At 57.1% G+C, this 21,294-nt stretch overlaps 1 protein-coding gene across 1 annotated transcript; it reads right to left on the reverse strand.

Annotated features, from left to right (window-relative positions):
* LOC104063326 (cysteine-rich protein 2) lies at nucleotides 1-14,882 on the reverse strand. The gene is made up of 8 exons (XM_054073135.1): nucleotides 14,553-14,882; nucleotides 4,955-5,049; nucleotides 2,993-3,050; nucleotides 2,378-2,518; nucleotides 2,132-2,200; nucleotides 1,630-1,724; nucleotides 1,291-1,348; nucleotides 1-1,139 (listed from the first exon to the last, which is right to left on the reverse strand). The coding sequence occupies exons 1-8, from the start codon at nucleotides 14,593-14,595 to the stop codon at nucleotides 1,072-1,074; spliced, it is 627 nt and encodes a 208-aa protein (XP_053929110.1). The 5' UTR covers nucleotides 14,596-14,882; the 3' UTR covers nucleotides 1-1,071.
* Between the last annotated feature and the right edge of the window lie 6,412 nt (nucleotides 14,883-21,294).

A 21,294-nucleotide genomic window follows, 5' to 3' on the forward strand; every position in this document is an offset into this window, starting at 1 on the left:
CCTTTATTGTCAGCAAGTTACAAACGTCAGCCCCGCCACAATGCAGAAGCGTCTGGAAAGAGCTGGGTGCTGGCACCCCAGGGCTTGCTGCCCCAGCAGGTACCCTGCACCATCCGCCTCCCCAACCCCCTGGGCCGCAGTGGGGCTGGGTGTGCACAGGGCCGGGGGTGGAGGAGGGGGGGGTGGGGAAGAGGAGTGATGGAAGAGTCTGGGAGGCATGTGTTGTTCTCCAAAGTGAGGGGCACATTCACAACTGCTTATAAATAAACAAAAACAATGAGAAACGTCTGGCTCTGGGAAGCAGGTGGGCTTCCCACCGCTGAGCCACATGCCCAATGCGCTCTGCCCTCCGAAGGTAAGGAACAGCCCATTCCCCTAGGGCTGCAGCTGCTGAGTGCCCCTGTGGCATGGGCTCTGCTGCCACAGGGGACCAAACTAGGGGGGGCACCAACCCAAACCAGACAGCAAAGCACATTGGGCATCTGCCCAGATGCACGTTCAAAGATGCTCTGGGGGTGCAAGGATGGGGATGCACGAAGGTGCCAGACCCTACAATTCCAATTGCAGCTGGCGTCAGCTGTGGGCCCTGGGGAGAGCAGGAGCTAGGGCATGCAGCCTGGGAAGGGCCAGAGGAGGGCAGTGCTCCTAGATGGGCGAGAGCCCTCAAGGGACCAGTTTGATCCCAGAAGCTGAGGAGAAACACGGCTGGGCACTCTGACCACCCTGCAGGGGGCAGCAGGGAGCCCCCTCCTGTGGTGGGTCTCCTGCCACTACCTTTCCCCTGCCCTTAGCACACCCACCCTGCTGCCTCCTGTACTTGGTGAGCTGGCAGGAGGGCTGGGGAGGGCAGAGCACATTGGGAACCACCAGAGACAGGTTCTACCTTTACCTTTAAACACTGACACTTATATTATAACCTATGATATATAACCCGGGGGGGCAGGGCTGTCCTGCCTGGAGTAGAGAAAGTAAAGAGAGCACAGCTCCGTGGCCAGCCTGGTGCGGGTTTGCTCCCGCTGTGAGCAGGAGGTTAGTATGGGGGCACAGAGCAGGTAGGCAGGTGGATGCTGTCTAGGGCTGGTTCTTCACCTCGGGGTCTTTGTCATAGACGTAGCTTCCCACAGCTCCAGTGTTGACGCCTGCATAGGGAGAGATGCAGGAGGATGAGAACCTGGGTAGGAAGGGGTTCCAGGTCCCCTCTGGGCAGTGGCATGAGCATCGACAGCAGCAGCCCAGGCAGGGTGCATGCCCCGGACCAGCTCCCCACCCCAAACACCCCTAGACACTCACCCTTTGGCCCAAAGAGGATCCCATAGCAGGGCTTGTGGCAGTATGGCTCTCCATCATGCTGTGCGGGGCAGAGAGAGAAGTAGGTCACTTGTCGGGGTGGGGGTGGGGGCTGGGGAAAGGCATCCCCCATGGCTGGGCACCTCTTCCACTTTGGTGGTCCTCTGCAGACACCTGCACCCTCCCCCTGGAGGCTGTAGGAGCTGCTCCTGCCAGACCTGCCCTGTCCTCTTGCAAAAGTAAGCGTTGCCAAAACAGTGCAGCACAGCACAGCTCCACCATGCCCCATCCGGCATCTCCCATGCGCGATGCCTGAGAATATCAGGGTCAGGACATCCATACCTCAGCATGGCCCCCCGGGGTCAGTGTCTTGCTGCAGCGCTCACAGCGTAGACAGGGACGGTGCCAGTCCTTCCCCAGCGAAGTCACCTTCTCAGCTAGAGTGGGGACAAGAAGGAGGTTCACACCAGCCTCCATGTACACATGCTGAGCGGGAGCGCACCCCCTGGGGACATTAACTCTGCCAACAAAATCCCAGGACAACCCTGTGTACTCCAGCCTCCCATATCTCTCCCACCTTCTGCTGCCTCACAGGTGACAGAGTTTGGCCAAAGACAGCTATTAAGCCCATGCCACCCACCTGGGAAGTGACAGCAGAGATATGATGCAGATCAAACTGCACACAGGAGTTCCTCCAAAAGGACCCATCCCTGCAAACTCTTCAGGCATATCCATCTGTGCTCCAACCCCATTTCTGAGCCAAACCTTCCTCCCAGCCCCTCTGTGTGCCCCTAGGGTCCTGCACAAAACCCCAGCATCATGGGGCCACTCCTTACCACCTTACCAAAGTAGACTCTCTTGCCACAGCGTGGACACATGTTGGGCTCCCCAGTGAAGGTGGTGACACTGGAGGCTGGAAAGAAAGAGGACATGGGCATCGGAAGTGGGGACACATCTCAGACAGAACACATGGGTGTAGAGGATCCCCTGCACACACACTGCACCCCACACCATCATCAAACATAGTGGCTCTGGACCAGCTGACTACTACGGCGAAGGGCCAGGCTACCCATCCTGCCCTGCCCCTCACCTTTGCTGGGTCCCTTTGGAGGCGCCGCATTCACCTTCTTGTCCTCCACCTTCACTGGATGCTCAATTGGTCCCGGGGCAGTCTGCCCCTCGATCTGCGGCTTGTCATAGATGTAGGACCCAGCACCACCAATGTTCACCCCTGCAGTGGGGCAGAGAGAGGCTTTGGTGGCCTGGGAGCACTCAGAGTCTCCATCCTCCCCCCAGGCCCCCACCCCACCTCCCGCAGCCCCGCTGAACCACCAGGCTACAGATGCACCTCAGCCCTGTCTTGGTTTCTCCTGATTCAGGCTTTCTCCAGCCATGTCTAGGATAGGAGAGCAACTCCACCTTCTGTTTGAATGGAAATTTGTTTTTTAAATATAAAAAAAAAAAAAAAAAAAAACAAAAACAGTTGTAAGGCCAGATCTCTCCCTCCCTTCAGCAGCTCTCCTCTTCCTTTGCAGAAGGGGATGGTCCCGCTGGGACTGCAAAGTGCTGGCTTCATGCTTACTCCATGGTAGCCTGGCTTCTGGGGTGCTTTCAGGGCCACAGCTCCCCACCAGCAGGGATGGGGGCACCTGGCCCTCCTGCAGCCCTGGGCACGGCTGCACAGGCACGGGGGTTGGACATATACCTTTGGGGCCGAACAGTGTGGCGTAGCAGGGCTTGTGGCAGAAGGGCTTCCCATCGTGCTGGGGAGAGAGAAGAGTATTAGCATGCCAAGTGGTGACCACAGATCCCTCAGGACTGATTCCATCCCCACTGGTTTTCAGAGATCACCATGGCCATGCCTACACCCCAAAATGCACCCAGCCTGTTGGTCTGCCAGCAACATGAGCATTCAAGGATTGTGCCTGCATCAGAGACTCTGGCTATTCTGCACATGCTGTACTGTGGGGCTGGAGAACTAGTACCCTGCAGCAGTTCAGCCAAGAACTACCTCTGAGCCCCCGGTCTGTGGTGTGCAACCAGGACCCAGTAAGGCATCAGTTTGCCTGTTAAGCAGAGGCTGTTATTCAGCACCGTGTCTTCCACCAAGCTTCATCTCACCCCTCGCCTTGGCCTGAGATCAGAGGCCCCATGTGGGTGCTGGCCCCAGCCCAGCTGCTATCGGCCCCACTATCGGTTGGGGGCAATTATCGCAAGAAGGCATGAAGCAGGCAATAGGCATCAGAGATCCCACAGCCATTTCTCACAGTCTAATGGGAACCAAGTCCAAGAGAAAAGAAAGAGCATTCGTGGCTAGGCCAGTGGGGTGGCCACACACCACTCCATGTGGAAAACCCACCAGGACTCTGTCCTCAGGCATGAACCCACTCCATTGCCTGTTTTTCTCCATTCAGCATCCCAGCCCTGCTTCATACCCGGTGCTCCTGCCCTCCATCCCCTCTGCTGAAAGGCAAGGACACCTTGCCCAAAACAGGCAGGGCAATAGCTGAGCAGAAGCAGTACCCCTTTCTCTGGCCTCCCCAGGTGGTGTTGTGCCAAAGGTGAGGGCTGGGAGTGGCCGGGGGCAAGGCTGGGGGAGTGTGCAAGCAGCAGGCTGGCAGCAGGCAACTGCAAAATATGGCAAGGCGTAAATATCAGCATGATCCCAGCATTATCACACTGGAAGGGACTGTAAACATTTAGCTGCTCTCCCTTCAACACCTTTCCAACCTGGCTGGACACGCTAGCTTGAAAGGAGGGGGAAAAAGCAGAGAAGGGGCAAATCCTGCTCTCAGCGCAGTTGGTGGAGGCTTGGCTGCCTTTCCCCAAGGGAGCAGAATCTGGCCTTATATGGAGAAGCAGCAAATCCCCCGGGGCTTAACCCAGCCTGAAGCACAGATCCACCCACACAGCCCCATCCTCCCTAGCAGGACCAGTCCTCGCTCCTCCAAGGCCACTGCCTGCTCCCCAGCTATGCCATGTGCTAAAACTGAGCTAAAGAGCTGGTGACACTCTGGCATGACAGGCACTGTGCGAAACTCAAGGCACCACGTGTCATGCTAGGGCATCGCACAAGAAAAACACAGTTGCTCCAAGGCCCCAGCACCTGCCACCACCAGCACAGCGCCCTCGTGCTCCCAAGTACAGGGCAGCCACGCCTGCATTGTACTCCAGCACAAGCCCAAGGACAACAAAAGCACCAGTGCCAAGTTAGCATTGCCATGGCAACCTGTCCATCCCCATGTTTTGGCATTTTTAATCACACTCTGGTGCAGTCTTTCAGCACCTGCACACCTTTGAAGCCAGCACAATAGCCAAACAACCACCCCCATGCATGGAGCAGCTTCAAGTGCTTTGCCAAGGCGTGCCGAGCCCTGCCACAGGCTGCTTGGGAGCCCACAGTTGAGTGGCACAGATGGGGCATCACATGTGCTGCCAGCACCACTCTGTGGTTTTCTCAGCACTGTGCACAACAGCTCTCGAGCAGCTGTACTTGACGCCACAATCTGTGCTCTTGGGCTTTCAAGCCACAGGGACAGCCCACATGCCCCAGCCCAGTTCCTGGGACTCCCCACCCCTGGGGTGCTGGAGAGCCCTGGAAAGCCCATTGGGCCACCCCTGCATGGCAACATAGCTCCCCAGCCCCATCCACCCCAGCAGCTCTTACCTCAGCATGCCCACCCGGGGTCAAGGTCTTGTTGCAGCGCTCACACTTCAGGCAGAACTTGTGCCAGTCTTTGCCCAGGGAGGACACCTTCTCAGCTGCAGGGCACACAAATGAGGGGTGAGTGACTGCCCAGCATCTGCTAAAGCCCTTGGGGAAGCAAGGCTCCAGGGACCACAGGGGACTGCAATCCAGGGGGGCTGCTCATCCACACGCTGTGCAAATCAGCCACGCCACAGGGACCCCTCTGCTGCAGGGTCCCTGGGGGCTGTTCAGGCCATGGACACACACCCCCTGCCCCAAGCCACTGCTTTCCCCAGCAAGGGCTCTGCCATTACACAGACTCCCTTTCCCACGCATCAGTCCAGCAACAGTAGCATTTGCCTTCATACTCCATGGGTCTATTTTTACCCACCACATTACCCAGAGTGACCCTGTTCCCATTCAAATATTTGCTGTTACCATGCCCACCTCACCCATTTAGTCATGCCTCCCCCACACAGTCTCTCGGGCTTCCCAGAGAGCCTCAACCGCAGCTCCAACCCTCCACCCAGGACACCTGCCTGCCTGTAGTCAGCCTTCAGTGCCACCAAGGACGGATGTCTGGCCCTGGCAAACACCTGTCTCTCGCATGTGCAGTGCTTCCCTCTCCACCCCAGACCGTGAGCAGGTGTGACTTGTGGATCAGTATGTGGGCACAGTCCCTGCATTGCCCCAGAGCCCAACGAACCTGCAGAGCAACTCGCAGCCAGCACTGGAAACAGCTTCAAAGCATCAGTGGGCAAATTCAGGGAAGGAAAATGCTTTGAGGTCGGTTACACAAGTGCATCTCCTCCAGCTGTCCCCAAGCTGTATGTCTCCAGTCCTCACCCCACATCTCTGGCCTCACGCCAGCCCCCTCCTTCCCAGCTTCCAGGTTCCAGGCACTGCCTCGTTCCCCCTGATGACTCCTGTTCAAGCTCCCTCTCCCCCAGACATGTGCAGAGACAGCTGGAAAACAGCATGATCCCAAAGTCACTGTAAAACTAAATCAGAAGAGCCAAATAAAATATTTAACAAGCAAATAAAAGCACAACTGGAGCTCAGCCCTGCTCTACAAGAAGACCTCACCTGCAACAGTGGGTTTCCCAGCCGTTTTTCCCCCAGGACCTCAGCATATGTCACCTGTTTACATCAGGTCAAGATGGCAGTCAAGAGCTCCCCAAGGGCAGGTCTTGGCTTCCAGAGCCACACTCCTCCCAAGGCAAACAGCTACATCTGGGGCACACCATGGGGCCAAAATAAGGTGAAACAATTGCCATCACCATCCAAAAAATCAGTCCTAGTGCGAAGTGGGTGGCCGGTGGCAAAGGAGGACTGCATGAGGAGTCAGATGTGGAGCCATTGCACCGGGGTGCAGCGGAGAGCCCCAAGAGCATCCCCATTCAAACACACGGAGGACAAGGCTTGGGGTACCAGCATCACCTGGAAGCAGCTCTCAGATGACTTCCTAGTGATCCCACACATGAGTCCAGTTGGAACAGACCCCAGGCAGGACTGGATGGCAGGGTGAACAGATGTCCCACCACAGCTGGGGCTCTGCCTGACTGCTCAAAGCTACCAGGGCAAATCCCTGCTGGCCCCAAACCTGAGGGCTCAGGCAGGCTCGTGCTTCCCTGCTCCTTTGCATCAGGCGTCACACCGGGACGGGGCCAGGACAGAACCCTGCCTTCCCTTTCCTCTGCAGCCCTTGGCCACCCCTGGGGACAGAGGACCAGCCCCAAGGGCACACAGCCCCCACCTCACAAGCATTCCTCAGAGGTGAGGGGTACACAGACGTCCCAGCACTCTGTTGCTGTGGGGCTGTTCCAGGAGCCTTGCATCCCCCAGCCCTCCCCAGCAGGAATGGGAGCGTCCCTGGGGTGACCAGGGAGGGAAATGGAGCATGATGGGCTGAAAGCTGAGCCAGGGGCTTGGGGCCAAAGAGCCACTGGGCTTTGTCACAGTGGATGCACAGCCAGGTCAAGCTGTGCTTTGGCTGCATCACCCTCGGCTCCCCCCGCGAGCCCCAGTACTGTCACAGCTCTGGGTACAAAGCAAGACAGAAACTCCCAGCGGATGTTTTCCAGAAGTCATTGCAATGAGAGCCAGTCACAGCCCACACCAGCTCCTTCCTGTCCCTGCAAGGGGAGATGCCCCCCAGTGTGCCCCTCTCCGTAGTATTCAGGCAGCTGTAAATCTCTGCTGCTCCTTGATGAATGCACCCCCTGACCAAAGCATCCCCAAGCCACGCAGAGCAAGAGGGACCTTGTTGGCACCCACAGCCCCTAGGAGGGGATGGGGCAGGAAGGTGGATGTGGTCTGCTGCACCATCCTGCTCTCAGGGCATGGGGACGTCCCAGGAACCATGGGTGCTGCCCCTTGCCCCCAGGTGAAATGGCACACAGAGGTTGGTCAGGCATCCTCTGGCTGCAAACAAGCACTCCCAGGGGACACAGATGAGGCTAGCACAGCCAGTACAACTTTACAGGCAGCATTGTTGACGCCGAGTAGAGGAAGTAGCTTGGAGCCACCCCAGCCCATTTCCAGGGCAGCAGGATCCCACCCAAGGCCACGCTGCCCCATAAATCACTGAAGAGGGAAAGCACCAGTGCCCAGGTTTCCTGTCACCCGGCCACATCTGCTGCACCACTGCATCAGTTCTGGAGAAGTCCCTGGCCACATCCTCCTGCCACAGCAGAGACCCCCGTGCAGCTGCTGAAAGGAACACTGCTCCACACTTCTTGACTCTGGGGGGGCATCCCACCAGCAGCACTGCAAGAGCAGCCTGGGGCAAAGCAGTGCCCAGGCTCTGGCCAGATGTCATACCGCACCCAGCCTCCACCACCAAACACCATGTTCCACCCTAAGCCACATGTGGAAGGGATGGGCCAATACTCGCATCCTCTCAGCATCACACTGAGCACACACATAACCTGCCCTGGATCCTGCCCACCAAATTTAAACCAGCCATGCAACACCCCTCGGAAAGGGCAGAGTTAAGGGCACTCAGCAGCAGAAATATGGCCTCTGCCAAATGCACGTGAGTTCAGGTTTGCCTGCCCTGGGATACCAGCCTCATGTGGGTGGACACCAAGTGCCCATCAATAATACACCTCTGCCTTGGAGGAAATGCCCCTGCTGAGGAAAAGCAAAGGCAGGCCAGGTACATGACTAGCTGCAGGAGGTGCATTTGCACCATGCAGGGTGTGCGGCCCACACTGACAAGGGACATCACCAGAGCTGGGAAAAAACAGAGGCCAGGAACAGAAAAGAATTTGAGAAGGCTGCCAAGGCAGTCTGCTCCCCATAGCTCTATAGCAGCCACACCCTGGAGACAACTTGGTTTATCCCTTAATTACCCACCATGCCCAGGCAAGGCAGCTGGCATAGGCCAGAGGTGGGTGCATCTTTTTAGAGTGGGAAGGGAGCATCCCTTTCCCAGCCTCAGCATCAGGGGCTGTGTCAAGCCAGTTCCAGGCCCTCGCACAGGTATTTCCACAGCCTGACATCAGTGCGGCTCTCAACTGGAGGCTTATTCAGAAAAACAATAGGTGCAGCTCCGTCCCTGCAAAGTGCTGGGCTGTGCCCCATCCAGCTCTGGGAGGACGTGGGGAACGGCTGACAAAGCTCACTCTAGGGATAAAGATGCCAAATCCCCACAGGGACCCAGTGATGGGCATCCCTAGATGCTGTCAGCCAGACGGCAGATGTGCTTCAAAGCAGTCACAGGCACAAAGGAATGAATAAAACAGAAGAGCTCAGAGAAAGGAGCCCGGTGAATGGCTGGGAACAAAGCCGAGAGCTCAGACAGTAGCAGCCTCATTCCCTCCCCCACTCCTCACAGCATGGCCAGGAGAAGAAAAAAGGCAGATGTACGGTATGACTTGAGGTTTTCCTGCCATGCCATGCTGGGCTGGGCCGCCCACTTTGGTGTCCTGCTGGTCCCCTGGAAAGGGTCCAACACTGCCTTCCTACGTTCCCCCACTGCATCCCCTTCTGCCCTCCTCAGGCATGGCCAGACAGCTCCTCTCCCCATCACACAGCCTGCACCGACAGCTATGCCACACTGTGATTTTGTGGCTAAGACGTATATATTTAGCTCCTCCACAGCAAGGCAAGGCGAGCCCGCTGGCCCCAAGCAACTTGCTTGCTGGGCTCCCTCCAAGTGTGCAACAAAGCCAGCTCAGTACAGCCTCACTAGAGAGGGAACGAGGAATAGCCCAAGTAGGGGGTCCCACTTCCCAAGGCCTCCAGCCAAACTGAGAAGTAAGATCTTCCCCAGGACCCAAGCCCCTGTGTAGCTGAGCCACTAGGGTTTGGGTGAGGGTTGTTTCATTTCCAGCTGCATTTCCTAATAAATGGCACAGCTCCCGTCCACCCCGCTGCTACCTGCCAACAAAACCTCACCTACTGCAGGCACTTTCCTGACTGTCAACCTCCAAACTCCCACCTTGGTTCACGGAGCAAGGGCAGCCTCCAATAAATCCCTCTCCATTTTCTGTGGGGCTGCATCTCCACAGCCTGCATCCCCACAACCTGCATCCCTCTAGCTCTGTGGCCAGGCAGCTTGACCATGGCTACGCTGGGAGAAGATCAACAGTGTTTCTTGCCAGGCACAGGGTTCAGTAGGGCTGAGCCCAAGAAATCAGCTGCTTTCTTGCTGTGGCACAGACCTACATGCAAGGCGTTGCAGGAATCCAGGCTGCCTGCAGCCCTCCTCTCATCCTGCCGCATGGCGAGGGATAGAACAGCCAGCCAGGGGAGAGCCGAGGCACAGGCAGGCACACAAGAAAAACCCCTCCCTGGGTAATCGTTGGTCCAGGGTACGGTGTTCCTCCTGCACACTAAGATACCATCTCTGGCAGCCAGCATGGGGAGGATGAGACAGTTTCCTGGCTTGTGTCAGCAAAAGCAGGACTAGAGGTTGATGCTGGAGCAAACCAAGCCTGTCTAAGAATCCTCCAGCCCCACAGCTCCTCATGTCCCCATTCTGCTCCTTCCTGCAGCCACAGGGTACAGCCAGCTCCAAGCAGCTTTTGACCCAGTCCAGTGGGCAACACAGTGTGAACGGAGAGGATGATCAGGACCTTTTTGGGGGCAGCAAGGGTGCAGGAAGAGCACTCTCCACCCACATGCCAGGATGTATCCCGCACCATCACCTCCCTGGTTGCTTCAGAGCCTCCCAGTCCATTGGCAGGAGTGTTGGGCACCACCACCCTACCTCAGCCAAAAGTGGCACCAGGACACATGCTCCAGGCTCCCTGTTTGATTGCAACACTGCAATAACAGATTTTCCATTACCTCTTGCTTGGGTGTTCCTACTCCACCTTTTCTTGCCCTTCTTTTCTTTTCCAGTCCCATAGCCTCACTTCTTCCCACCCCTGTGCTCCTGCCAGGGACAGGGAGGGAGGACCGGAACACCCGAAGCTGTGCCCGAGACCTGAGACGTGGGTGCAGAGCTCCACAAACCAGACACCATACGGAGTCACTCAGGAGCAGCTGAGCTTGCAGAGAGCTGCCTACAAGCCCCCAGCCTCCAGCCCCCATGGCCTTGGGAGCAGCACCACTATTCGCAGGCTGGCAGCACAGGGAGAGCAGGGCACCCAAGGCCAGCCAGCACAAACACCTGGCAAAACCTCTGTAGGCACATCCACGCCGATCCCTGTGTCCCTTAGCTGTGCCCCAGCTCCCTGCAAAACACGCACATCAGATGCCAGCACCGCAGTGTGCAGGAGCCCCAGCATCTCCAGCAAAGTGTGCACTTCACAGTGCATGAGAGCAAGGAGCCGAGACCTCACCCCGTCCTGCCCTCCCCCAGGTAATTTTCTATATCTCGCGCTATTTTCCTAAGCGAAAAGCTGATGCTAATCAGCCCGTCCTTCAGCTTCCCACAGAGGGATCCCTGCCCTGGCAGGGCCCTGCCTGGGGAGCAGGGAACTGGTGCATCCTTAGATACCACTCTGCAAGGTCCACACATGCTCCGAGAGCAGGTGCCTTGAGACATTGGAGCAGGCAGTTACCCAAGGAGCTGAGGCAGCCTTCATGCTGGCAAGCCAGGGGCCATGCTGACGCTGATGTTCACTGCTAAGCCGGCAAGCGCCGCCTCATTTGTTAGCGATGGGATGGCTGTAATCAAAATAAAGGCCCTCCTGCCTCTCCTGCCCAGCCCCTTGAACAGCCAGTGCCTGGAGCCAAGGACAGCAGTTACTTATTCAATGCAGAGCGGCTTCTGTTGCTTGAATTTCTGCAGGGCTGACCTGCTAGAGCAGTGCTTTGCAGGAAGAGCACTTCACTGCACCCCACATCTGGCTGCATCCCTCTCCTCCAGCATGCTCAAAACATCCATGTGACAGTAGGGTTAGACATCTGCTGCATGTCCCTCTGAACATGCTAGGCTTGGACCCTCCTTGCTTCCCAGCTGATGTGTCCACGGCCTTAGCCCCACTCTGGCACATCACAAGCAACTATCCCCAGCTGGCAGGCACAGCCAGGTCAAGCCCTGGGACTACTGGGTGACTCCCATGTGCTTCTAAGGGTGCCCCTTCCCAAACAAACAGTGCTGCAGCCTCCTGCTGGCACACATGCGCCCCAGCATGTGCACAGAGCTCCCCGAAAGCCACCTGCCAGTGGACTCTGCTGCACATGTGCTTGGTGCATCCCTGGGGCTTTTGCTTGCCTTGTGCATGGGATGGAAAAACAGGAAATCCACCACCACCACAATCCCCCGCAGTTCCCGGGGCAGAGAAGATGGAAGGCAGAAAGGCTTGGCCAGGGCTCTCAGCAACCCTGCAAATCCCATTTAAGGCTAGTGATGAAAATGTGGGGAAATATGTGGCTATTTGGCTTCAGGCAACTCTGATCCTTCAGAGCTTCCTGCCAGAAGAGATAACCCAACCCCAATCCGCTGCCACCTGCCAGCGCAGGATGGGAACAGGCCCCCACAGCCGCCACAATGCTGCTCCTCCAGTTAAACATTCACTTCATCTCTTCAGCCTCCCCGAAACAGGAAAGTTAGCCCAGGCCACCTCTGGAAACAATGTCACAGACCTCAGTCTTCTTGGGAAAAAAAAAAAAAAAAAAAAAAAGAAAAAAAACCCCAGAAAACTATTTTTATATTTCCCTGTACTTTTTAAGGGAAAAAACCTCATTCTGTAGCTCAGGAAACGCCCACATCCTCCTGACTGTACAGGGAGGAGCCCACTGGATTTTTCCAGGGAGCATGAAGCAACAGGCCGGCTGGAAATGAATTTTCCACCAGTACCCACAACTGTTGGTGCTGGTCAGCCACTCAGGCATCGCACAGGGCCGGTAACGGGACACAGTGGCATTTCTCACACATGATCCACGGCTGCAATCCCAGGCATTCAAAAAGTTATAGTTGCCAGTGTTCATTCAGCACATGTGAGGAGCACTCCGAACAAGCAGGGCTTTATGAATCACCTCCCCGTTAAGCTTCAGGCCAGCCAAAGAATTCACAATCATTACCAAACCCCGGACACAGTGCTCCCACCACCTTCTCACCAGTCTATGCAGTCCATTGGGAGGAAACCCCAGAAGCCACATCCCGGAAAGGCAGCTCAGTGGTTGTGTCCAGTTTCTATTAAATAGAACAGACTTATTCTGATGGAGCTTGGGTGGTTCCTCAAGGAAAAGCTCAAGGCGTCAGCAAGTACAAGCTCCAGCATATCTCAACTCCAAGCACCAAGTTTTTGGCTTGCTTCTGTTTTGACTTGCCCCACCCAGGTCTCTGTGGGGAGATGGGTGCTGCAGGTCCCCCTCTGCCAGCCACCTGCCTCCTCCCTGCCTGCACGGCAAGGCGTCCCCCGGGGGGAAGCCAAGGAGCAGCAGAGACTTGGCAGAGAAATGCCACTGGACACGGACCCCTACGCCTACAGAAACCTTCCTGGGTAGAGAGAACTGGTATGCAGCCAGGGACATGGGGTACTGAACCGTGCCTCCACAGCCCACATCCATGAGACCCACAAGTCTCCCAGCACACACAGAGAGAGAAACAATGCAGGGGCTGCTGGGGGTCCGGCTCTTCACCTCTTGGCACAGCCTGGCCTCCTCTGGCAGTGAGGTGTGTGTCCCTGAGCTCAGCCATGCCTCCCCATGCAGGACAGGCTCGTCCCCAGACAGAGAAGGGGGACTCTGACCCCGGGCCAGTGCCCAGCTGGCTGGACAGAGACACTATTTTCTGCTTAAAAAGGAAAAGAGTCACACAAGGAAAGGCATCCAAGGGGCCAAGCCCTTCCCACCCCCACACAAATAGGTTTATTTAAAGGAGGAAGACAGCAAATTCCTATTTCTCTGTGTTTACATGGAGATGGCTAGAAAGGAATGAAAGCACCAATGCTTCAAATGCTCGAGCACTACTAGGACCATTTGGTATTTCTCCACCAAACAAACATGCTGAGGCAGCAGAGGCTGGACCCTAGAGGACAGGAGGGAGATGGGCAGGGAGGGTGCAGGTGGGCAGTGCTAGATCAGGCCAGCTGGATCCCATCACCAGCAGGCCCCAGGACACAGCTTGAGCTGGACTATCTGATCCATCCCCAGAGCCGCCCCGAGCCTGCAGTGCAGTCCCGAGGATGCCCACCCGAGGCCAGGGGTCAGGTTGACCCCTGAGAGCCCAGGGAGGCTCTGGCTAGGCACTGAGCCAAGGGAGTCAGCAGGCTGGGGCAGGCTCCCCAGGCAGCAGCGGTGCCCTCGCTCCCACCTCTGCCCCTGGCATCTTCTGCAACCTGGGTTGCCCAACACTCCAGCTCTGGTTCCCAGAGATCCTGACCAGCCACAGGCCCAAGCAGGGCCCTCAGAGACCTGCAGGGACTCACTGCTGCCCAAACCCACCCTGGGCATGCCGAGATGGACACCCAAGCCCAGACGCTGCCTTTGAAAAGCTCCCGTAGAAAACCCAAACCATGCATTAATCCAAACCAGGAGCAGACCGCAGAGAGCTGGCTCAGGGGTGGGGAGGGGTGAACAGCACACCTGAAGCCAGGTTTGCCGAGAACGCGAACAGAGTGGCTAAAAGAAGGTTTTGTTTGCACCTGCCACCGCCTGCTCCTCTGCACCGGGATACCCTCTGGCTCCCGGCAGCCCTCCGCCCAGCACCCATCCGTGGGCCGGGTCCTTCTGTGACTCCAGCCAGCAGGTACACAGGGTCGTGAGGCACCCCCAGCACCAAAACAGGCTGCGGGCGTACACCCCATCCAGGGCTCCTCACCCCCTTCTTCACCTCCCCAGCCCAGGGAGCAGGGGAGGATGCCCGGGACGCCGTCGCGCCCCACACGCCCCGTGTCCCCCGCCCCAGGGCCGGCGGCCCCCCCAGCGCAGCCCGGGGTGGGGTTTGCGGGGTCAGAGCGGAGCAGCCGCGGCTTCTGTGAGGCGGGGGGCATTGGGGGAGAAGCAGTCGGAGCTGGGCAGGACTGTGGGTGCGGCAGAGCTGGAGACGCACCCCGGCGCCGGACAGGAGCAGAGGAGCCGGGGATGTCCCGGGGCTCGGGGAAGGGAGGGGCGCCGGGCTGGGGAGCGGGGACGGAGCGGGGGTCCCGAGGCCGCGCCCCGAGGATGCGCTCACCGAAGTACACGGTCTTCTCGCACTTGGGGCACTTGGATGCCATGGCGGGAGAGCCGAGCCGAGCTGTGCCGTGCCGGGCTGAGCCGAGCCGAGCCGCTCCGCCCGGCTCCCGCCCCCTGTTCCCTCCGCCCGGGGGGGGCCGGGGCGGGGCTGCCCGCGGAGCGTCTGCCCGGCTCGGCGCGGCACAGCCCGGCCCGGCTCAGCCCCTAGAGCGGCAGGTGCGCCGCCCCGGGCAGCGGAGCCCCCGCCGAGGTGTGTGGGGGGGTAATCTCAGCCTTCTCTGCCCTGTTCCCCGTCTTCGATAACCCAAAGGATACAAGCGCTCGGCATTCCCCCGCCCTGGGGAAAAACCTAAAGAGGTTGCAATTAAGCAACATGACTTGGTGGGGTTTCAGCAGCTCCGTGCCGCTCCCCGCCCGCGAGCGGTGCCTCCTCGGCTGCCCCTGGGGCCAGTCCCGACCCAGGAGACCAGCAAGTCCATGGCCGCGCCCGCCAACCCCAGAGCCCGTGCGAAAAGCGGAGCAAGCGCAGAGCCCTCTTGCCCTCTCTCAGGGTCGGGAGCGCCGCGGGGATGCTTCTACGCTCGGCACACGCACAAGCCCTGCACGATTCGGCTGGTGGAAGTGATGGACTGTGCAGGCACAGAGGGGGGCGCAGCCTGAGGCTAAGGTCCTTTGGGGTTACAGAGTGGTGTTTGAGGAAGCCCAGCACCAAATGCACTGGCCGAGAGACCCTCGGCTGCATCCTGACAGCAGGTGCCCTCAGAGCCCAGCCCGGCGCTGGGGCGCACAGAGCCGCGTGGGGCAGGAGCTGGTTCGGGGGGACGGTGACCAGGCGGGGCAGGAGGAGCAGCGGCTGGTGCCTCGCAAAGAGAGGGTGGGTAGCAGCCCCCTGCCCCGCGCAGCGCTGTGCGTGCACTGTGTATTCTTAGACACATTTTTTCCAGATGGGGTAACCGAGAAACCGAGATTAAGTAGCTGGGATGACAGGCCTGATATGGGAGACGTTGGCGGGTCGATGAGGGTGCGAGGCCCTGGGGGAGCAGAGATAGGAGTGATGGCAGGGCAGCTGGGCAAGAGGAGGGAGTCACACACATCTCCTGGTGGCCTTGCTAGCATGGCATGGTGTGCATGGCACAGCATGGCATCGGGGGCAGCGCTGCCTCTCACGTGCACACCATGGCTGGGGGCATGTTTTGAGAGTGCTGATCCTGGAGCCAACCTAGCAGAGGGGCTTCTCCCATCCCATCTGCAAGGGGAGCAGATGCGCTCACTGCCTCGGCATGCTCAGCCCTTCCCCACCATAGCTCTGCTCCAGCAGTGCAAGCTGCCTTGCCACATCAACCAGCAGAATCCTGATTCCCAGTGCCATTTTGCTCTGTTGCCATGGAAACAACCATATCAAAAATCCCTCCAGGCTGCCACCACAGCAAAGTGATGCTCAGGAAGCCATGAAGTGCTGCTGAGGTGGGAGTGCCAGCTTCACCCCCTCTGAAACATGCCCCATGGTGGGGTGTAGGCTCCCTCTGCCAGGAGAAGCTCTCTGTGCCAGGATGGCCAAATCCTGGGCAATAGGGCTGCTGTGGGCAGTGGGTGCACTTGAGAAGGGTATTTGGGGAAAGTGAGCAGTCAGCAGTACTCTTGACTCAGATGCTCCGGGGGCTACAGTCCTGCACCACCATGCTGCAGGCTCTGGCCGAGTGTTAGTAAACAGGAAATCTGCTGCTCCTAAAAGCAAAGCCTTGCATTATTCATCAGCCAGCAGCCTGTTTCTCCTCCATCGTCTTTGTCATCCAATTCCTCCTTTCTCTGCTAGAGGCTGGTGAGGCTGCCAAGTACCTGCCAGCCCCAGGCACAGAGACAGCAGCAGGAAGGGTACTGAGGGCTCTGGGATGGGACGAGGTGACCCTGTCCCACAAGTGCACAAGGCCAGACGGGATGGGGATGCTTGACAGCAGGTTTTTCCACCAGCCACAAGCCCCACCAATTCAGAAGGATCCAGGCAACCCTGTCACTCTGAGCCCAGCTGCTGTCACAACAATGTGGGGCTTTGTGGCCTGCGGAGTCCCCACACAAAGGCAGCTGGTGGTGGTGCCCGAGGGACGCCCCAGCCCTGTGGGCCCTGAGATGGAGCTGGCATACCCAGGCTCCCCCAGCAGCTACCCCCAGCACCAGCAGCTGCCAGGGCAAGGCAAGAATTGGGGATTCGTGGAGCTATTGGTGTTGGGAGGCCAGCCGTGGCCAGCCCCATGGGTATTCATGTGAGTCCCACTGCAGCACCCAGTGTGTGTCTGTTGTCCTAAAATACCCCATGGCAGCAGGCAGGTGCCAGCATGGTACCAGAAGCGTTGTCCCTGTACCTGCAGCAGCTCCTCCAAAAGGACAATACCTAAGGGTTTTGCTGTCTAAATTCTTTGGACCTATAGGGAATTTTAGCTGGTGACCCAGCCCTGGGGGCTGAGGGGCTGGAGGAGGCTGCATCCACTTGACAGAATGTGTAGGGTGGCCGTAGGTGAAACTCGAGTCTCAGCTGTGCTGCAGAATCAGCACCCAGCTGGGCTCGTCACCTACCAAGGGCTTTTTCATACACAGAGGCTGGCGATTAAAACAAATCAACTTAAACGTGTGAATCCCTGGCTGAAAATGCGCTGAATCCCAAGTGGATATGCTCGTTCAGGAGCAAAGTGGCTTTAACTGGTTGTGTATTAATCTGCCTGGCTTGGCATGCTCCCACACTGAGGGCTGGGCTGTCCCAGGGCCTCGAGGACAGCAGAACGGGTGAATCAAGTGGCAATGGTTGAGCAAGCAAAGATGGCACGGCTTCTCTGGCGCCAGCATGCCCAATGCCAGGCATAGGAGTGTGCCTGGTGGTGTCAGCCCACTGCCACTGGTTTACATACAGTGGCACATGGGGGACATCCCTGACCCCCCTGTGCTGCGTTCCTGGACAGCTGCATCAATGCCCAGAATGAGGACACGTCTACCACTGCAATAAGACCAGGAGGAGCAGACTGTGGACTACTGTCAGCAAATGATGTATTTTACATCAGAAATTTGAGGCTCCATCCCTGTCCAATGGCCAAGCCAGGTCTTGCCTGGCAGCAGGTGCTAAAGCTGCCTTTCAGTACCCAGGGGATATTTCCAGGGAGAGCAATACACTCCACATCACATTGCTGGGCACTGTTTGATCTTTTCTTATCTGCCCATACTTAGTAATTACCCATTTAGGGGACATGGGGGGTATAGGCAGGGCTTTCCTCCACCGAGTGCCTGGCAGCCTAGCATCCCCCTCCACGGTAAAATAGAGGTTTTTAACCCAGTCCGTTCCCACAGGTTTGCTGCCCAGAGGAGAGCAGGAGCCACATCCCTACAGGCATCCCCTTTCATGGGCAGGACTGAGACCCAAAGCAAACTTAGATCTTAAAGCTGATGCCAACGTCCTGGCTGTCCTCTGAGCAGCTCTGGCTCTGGGCCCAAGGGGGGCTGCGAGACATGGTGAGGGTTGTTCTGCAAGAGAGCGCTGGGCTGGCCAGGGATCATCTCCAGCAGGAGCCTTGTAGGGCATGAGGCTGTTTAGGACCTCATGCTAGGGCAGGTCAACCAGAGAGCTTTTGCAAGAGATTAAGGGGAAAGTAAAGAATAAATAAGGAATAAACTTTCCCCAGGCTGCCTCACCTTTGGCTCACCTCTCCCCCTCCCTGTGCTGACTTCCCTCCCTCACTCTTCTTCTCTAAGATGCAAATACCACAAACACTCTGGAAAGCCTTCCTCTGCTCACCTCTGCTCCTGCATCTCACGTTTTCTGAGTCCTATTCTAGGGGAATATCCAATAAAAATGTTAAGGAACAAAACCCTACTGCTGGCTGGGTTAGCCCAGAGAAGTCATCTGTGTGTGGCCCTGCAGACCCTTGGCTGGCTTATTGTGTGTGCCAGCTGCAGCGAGTGACAGCCACTGACCAGTGGCTGCCCCAGCCCTGTTTGCGTTCTGCCTCAGTCCCTGCCATTTGGCAGGAGCTTCATCACAAAACCAGCCACAGTCCATCCATGGCCTGGGAATGGTTCGCAGTGGGTGCTTAGGGATACAGCAGAGAAGCAGTTCACAAAACCAGGCAAAATTTTCTTTTTTCCCACCTTTTATTTTTTCTGCATGGCCCTCTTGGATGTACCATGCCTGCCAGCCCAGATCCAGCCACCCCACATCCCTGCAGCCACCTGAGGCCAGGCTGTGCAGAGAAGCCTGCTCCCCAGCACAAGGAGCCCTCAGGATCTCTGGAATGGGGAGGCAGCCACATGCAGGGGGACACAGCCTCACTACCAAAGTGCAGCCGTGGGATAAACACACAGCTCAGAAAGGGGAGCCCAGGGGTTTAGGGAACATGAGATGGGAAGATGGAGGATGAGAGAAAGAGCATGCTGGATCTTGTCAGGCAGCACATGCCACTGGCCAGGGCTCAGCATGTCACCACCCAGCCCCAGCACCCGCTATCTGGAGCTCAAACTATCCACTTGTTGCTTCTCTCCTTTAAAAGGCATCCCAGCCCCTGCCATTATCAGGCAGGGTACACAGCATTGTCATGCCTGTGATAAACAGGTTTACAGACATCCACTTGTCCTTGCAGCAGGAATGGATGTCCCTTATCATCCTGTGTTTTCCTTCCAAGAGGCTATAACCTGCCAGCCTGCACAGAGGTGGTGAGCACCCAGCATGCTGCATATGGATACTGAGGATGCAGATACTTGACGTGGGGCACGTGAACCTCCACCTAGCAGGTGTGACACCTCTGTGAGGTGAGATGCAGGCTCCTGAAAAGCAGTGGTCTAACCCCAAAAAGGCATCAAACCAGCTGGAAAGACTGAGCATGGCTCTTGAACCCCTAGCAGAGCCCAGCACCACAGCCAGCCCTGGCTGCAGCAGGGAGGCCCAGGGGAGGGCAGCCGTGCAAAGGGGCAGTTGGCATCAGCTGCTCTTCATTGGCTTTTCCAGGGGACGGAAAGCTGTCCCTGGGGGTAGGCTGTGGCCAGAGCTGGGCTTTCATGGCAAGGTTCAGCTCCTGGCCATGCGAGGCACTACTAGGTGGTTTGTCTTTGAGCTTTCCCCATCCCCTGGCCCCTCCTAGGCATCCTGCGGCTAGCGGTCAGGCCAGCCATGGTGCAACATGGTTTCACAGGGTGGCAGGATGAACGTTTGTGGTGGCTGCCCAGTTTTCTTTGTGTTCCACTATGGTTACTACAGCATCACCTTCTCCTTTGGCAGGCTGGGGAAGACCCACCCTTAGGCTGCATTTGCCCTTGGCCCCAAACAGACACTACAGACATCTTTCCAGGAAGCAGGGAAACGAGCATGCAAACATGCCCAGCCCAGCTTCATGTCCACATGCTCTGCTCACACGTGTCCTGCACAGGGGCAGCTAAGATGCAGGCAGTGGGGGAACAAGCCCACTGCTGCTGGAACTACTCAGATGGAAAATCTCCAAACAAGTGAGCCTGGCTGAAATCCTCATGGCGAGGACCTATAAATCTGCTTGCTGTGATGCTGCCAGCATCCCACGAACACTGCATCCAGGTGGAGAGTCCCCTTGCAGGCAGGAGGGGGGGAAGCTGTCTGCAAAACAATGCTGAATTTACATTCAGGAATGTGGTGAATGAACTCACACAGCCCAGGACAGGAATCAAGTGTGCTTCAGTGTTGACCTTACCTGGCTTTCTTCCAGGCTGAGATAAGGAGAAGCCTCTGGCCCCACCGCCATTCTGAATTTACTGTGTGTCTTTTCTCGTGATGGCTTCCTTCCAAGAGCCTGCACAGATTAAATGTGCTCATCAGAGTCTTTCACAAAGTTTCACATCTGGTCAAGCAGGGCAAAACCCTTCTGGGCAGCCCCTGGAAGGGATGGCAGCAGGGATGCAGGGGACACCTCAGCCTCCTCCCTCAGGTCTGGCAGCAAAGACCATATGCTCCAGACAGGTTCACATCCTGCAGATGGAGATCAAGGCAGATCCCATTGCTGCTGGCTCTCATAGAAGGGTATTGACTAAAAATCATATTTATGGGGGTAAAAAACCCAAACAAATGGAACTGTAGCAAGTCGGCTAGAGAGGACTGTTATGCCCTGGCTAGCCTTTCTGCACTGGTCTCCTCACTTCCTCCCTTTAACACTGCAGCCAATGCTTTATTTTAAAGTTAAAGGTGTTTTTAATCTTGTGACCCTCTGGATTTTCCTCTTCTGAAAATCAGAAGATGAACCCAGGGTCCAGTTTTCTATAACTGTATCAATCTCCCTCCTCCTCCTGCCAGTCAAAATCTGCTGGGGTTTCACTGTTGGTCTCTTAAATCCCTCAGACTTGCCACAGCTCCCATGCCACTACCTGGCACCCCAGCACAGCGGTGCCCATGCCACCATCTGAACAGGTTCACTGCCCTCTCCTCCTCAACAGTCCTACCTCCTGCCACAGCAGTGGAAAGGCGGCTCCAATGTGATGCAAGCTGACCATCCAGAAACCAGCCCTCTCTGCTTCCCAAGGTCTAGGCTTGTTTAAACACTCACACCAGAGCCAGAGCCCGCAGTAGAGCTGGCACCAGCTCCAAATTTCCATTTCAAATGAAATTTCAGCGTGTATTTTTCTTACCAACTCTACAGTAGTGTCCAGGGACAGGCTACCTCCACCAGCAGGAATGTGAATTTCAGAATTGTTAGTTTTGGTCATGCTTTGCTTTCTTCTAGACTATTTCAACAGTGCTGTTGCAG

This window comes from Cuculus canorus, chromosome 8, assembly GCF_017976375.1.
Source record: "Cuculus canorus isolate bCucCan1 chromosome 8, bCucCan1.pri, whole genome shotgun sequence".
Lineage (NCBI taxonomy): Eukaryota > Metazoa > Chordata > Aves > Cuculiformes > Cuculidae > Cuculus > Cuculus canorus.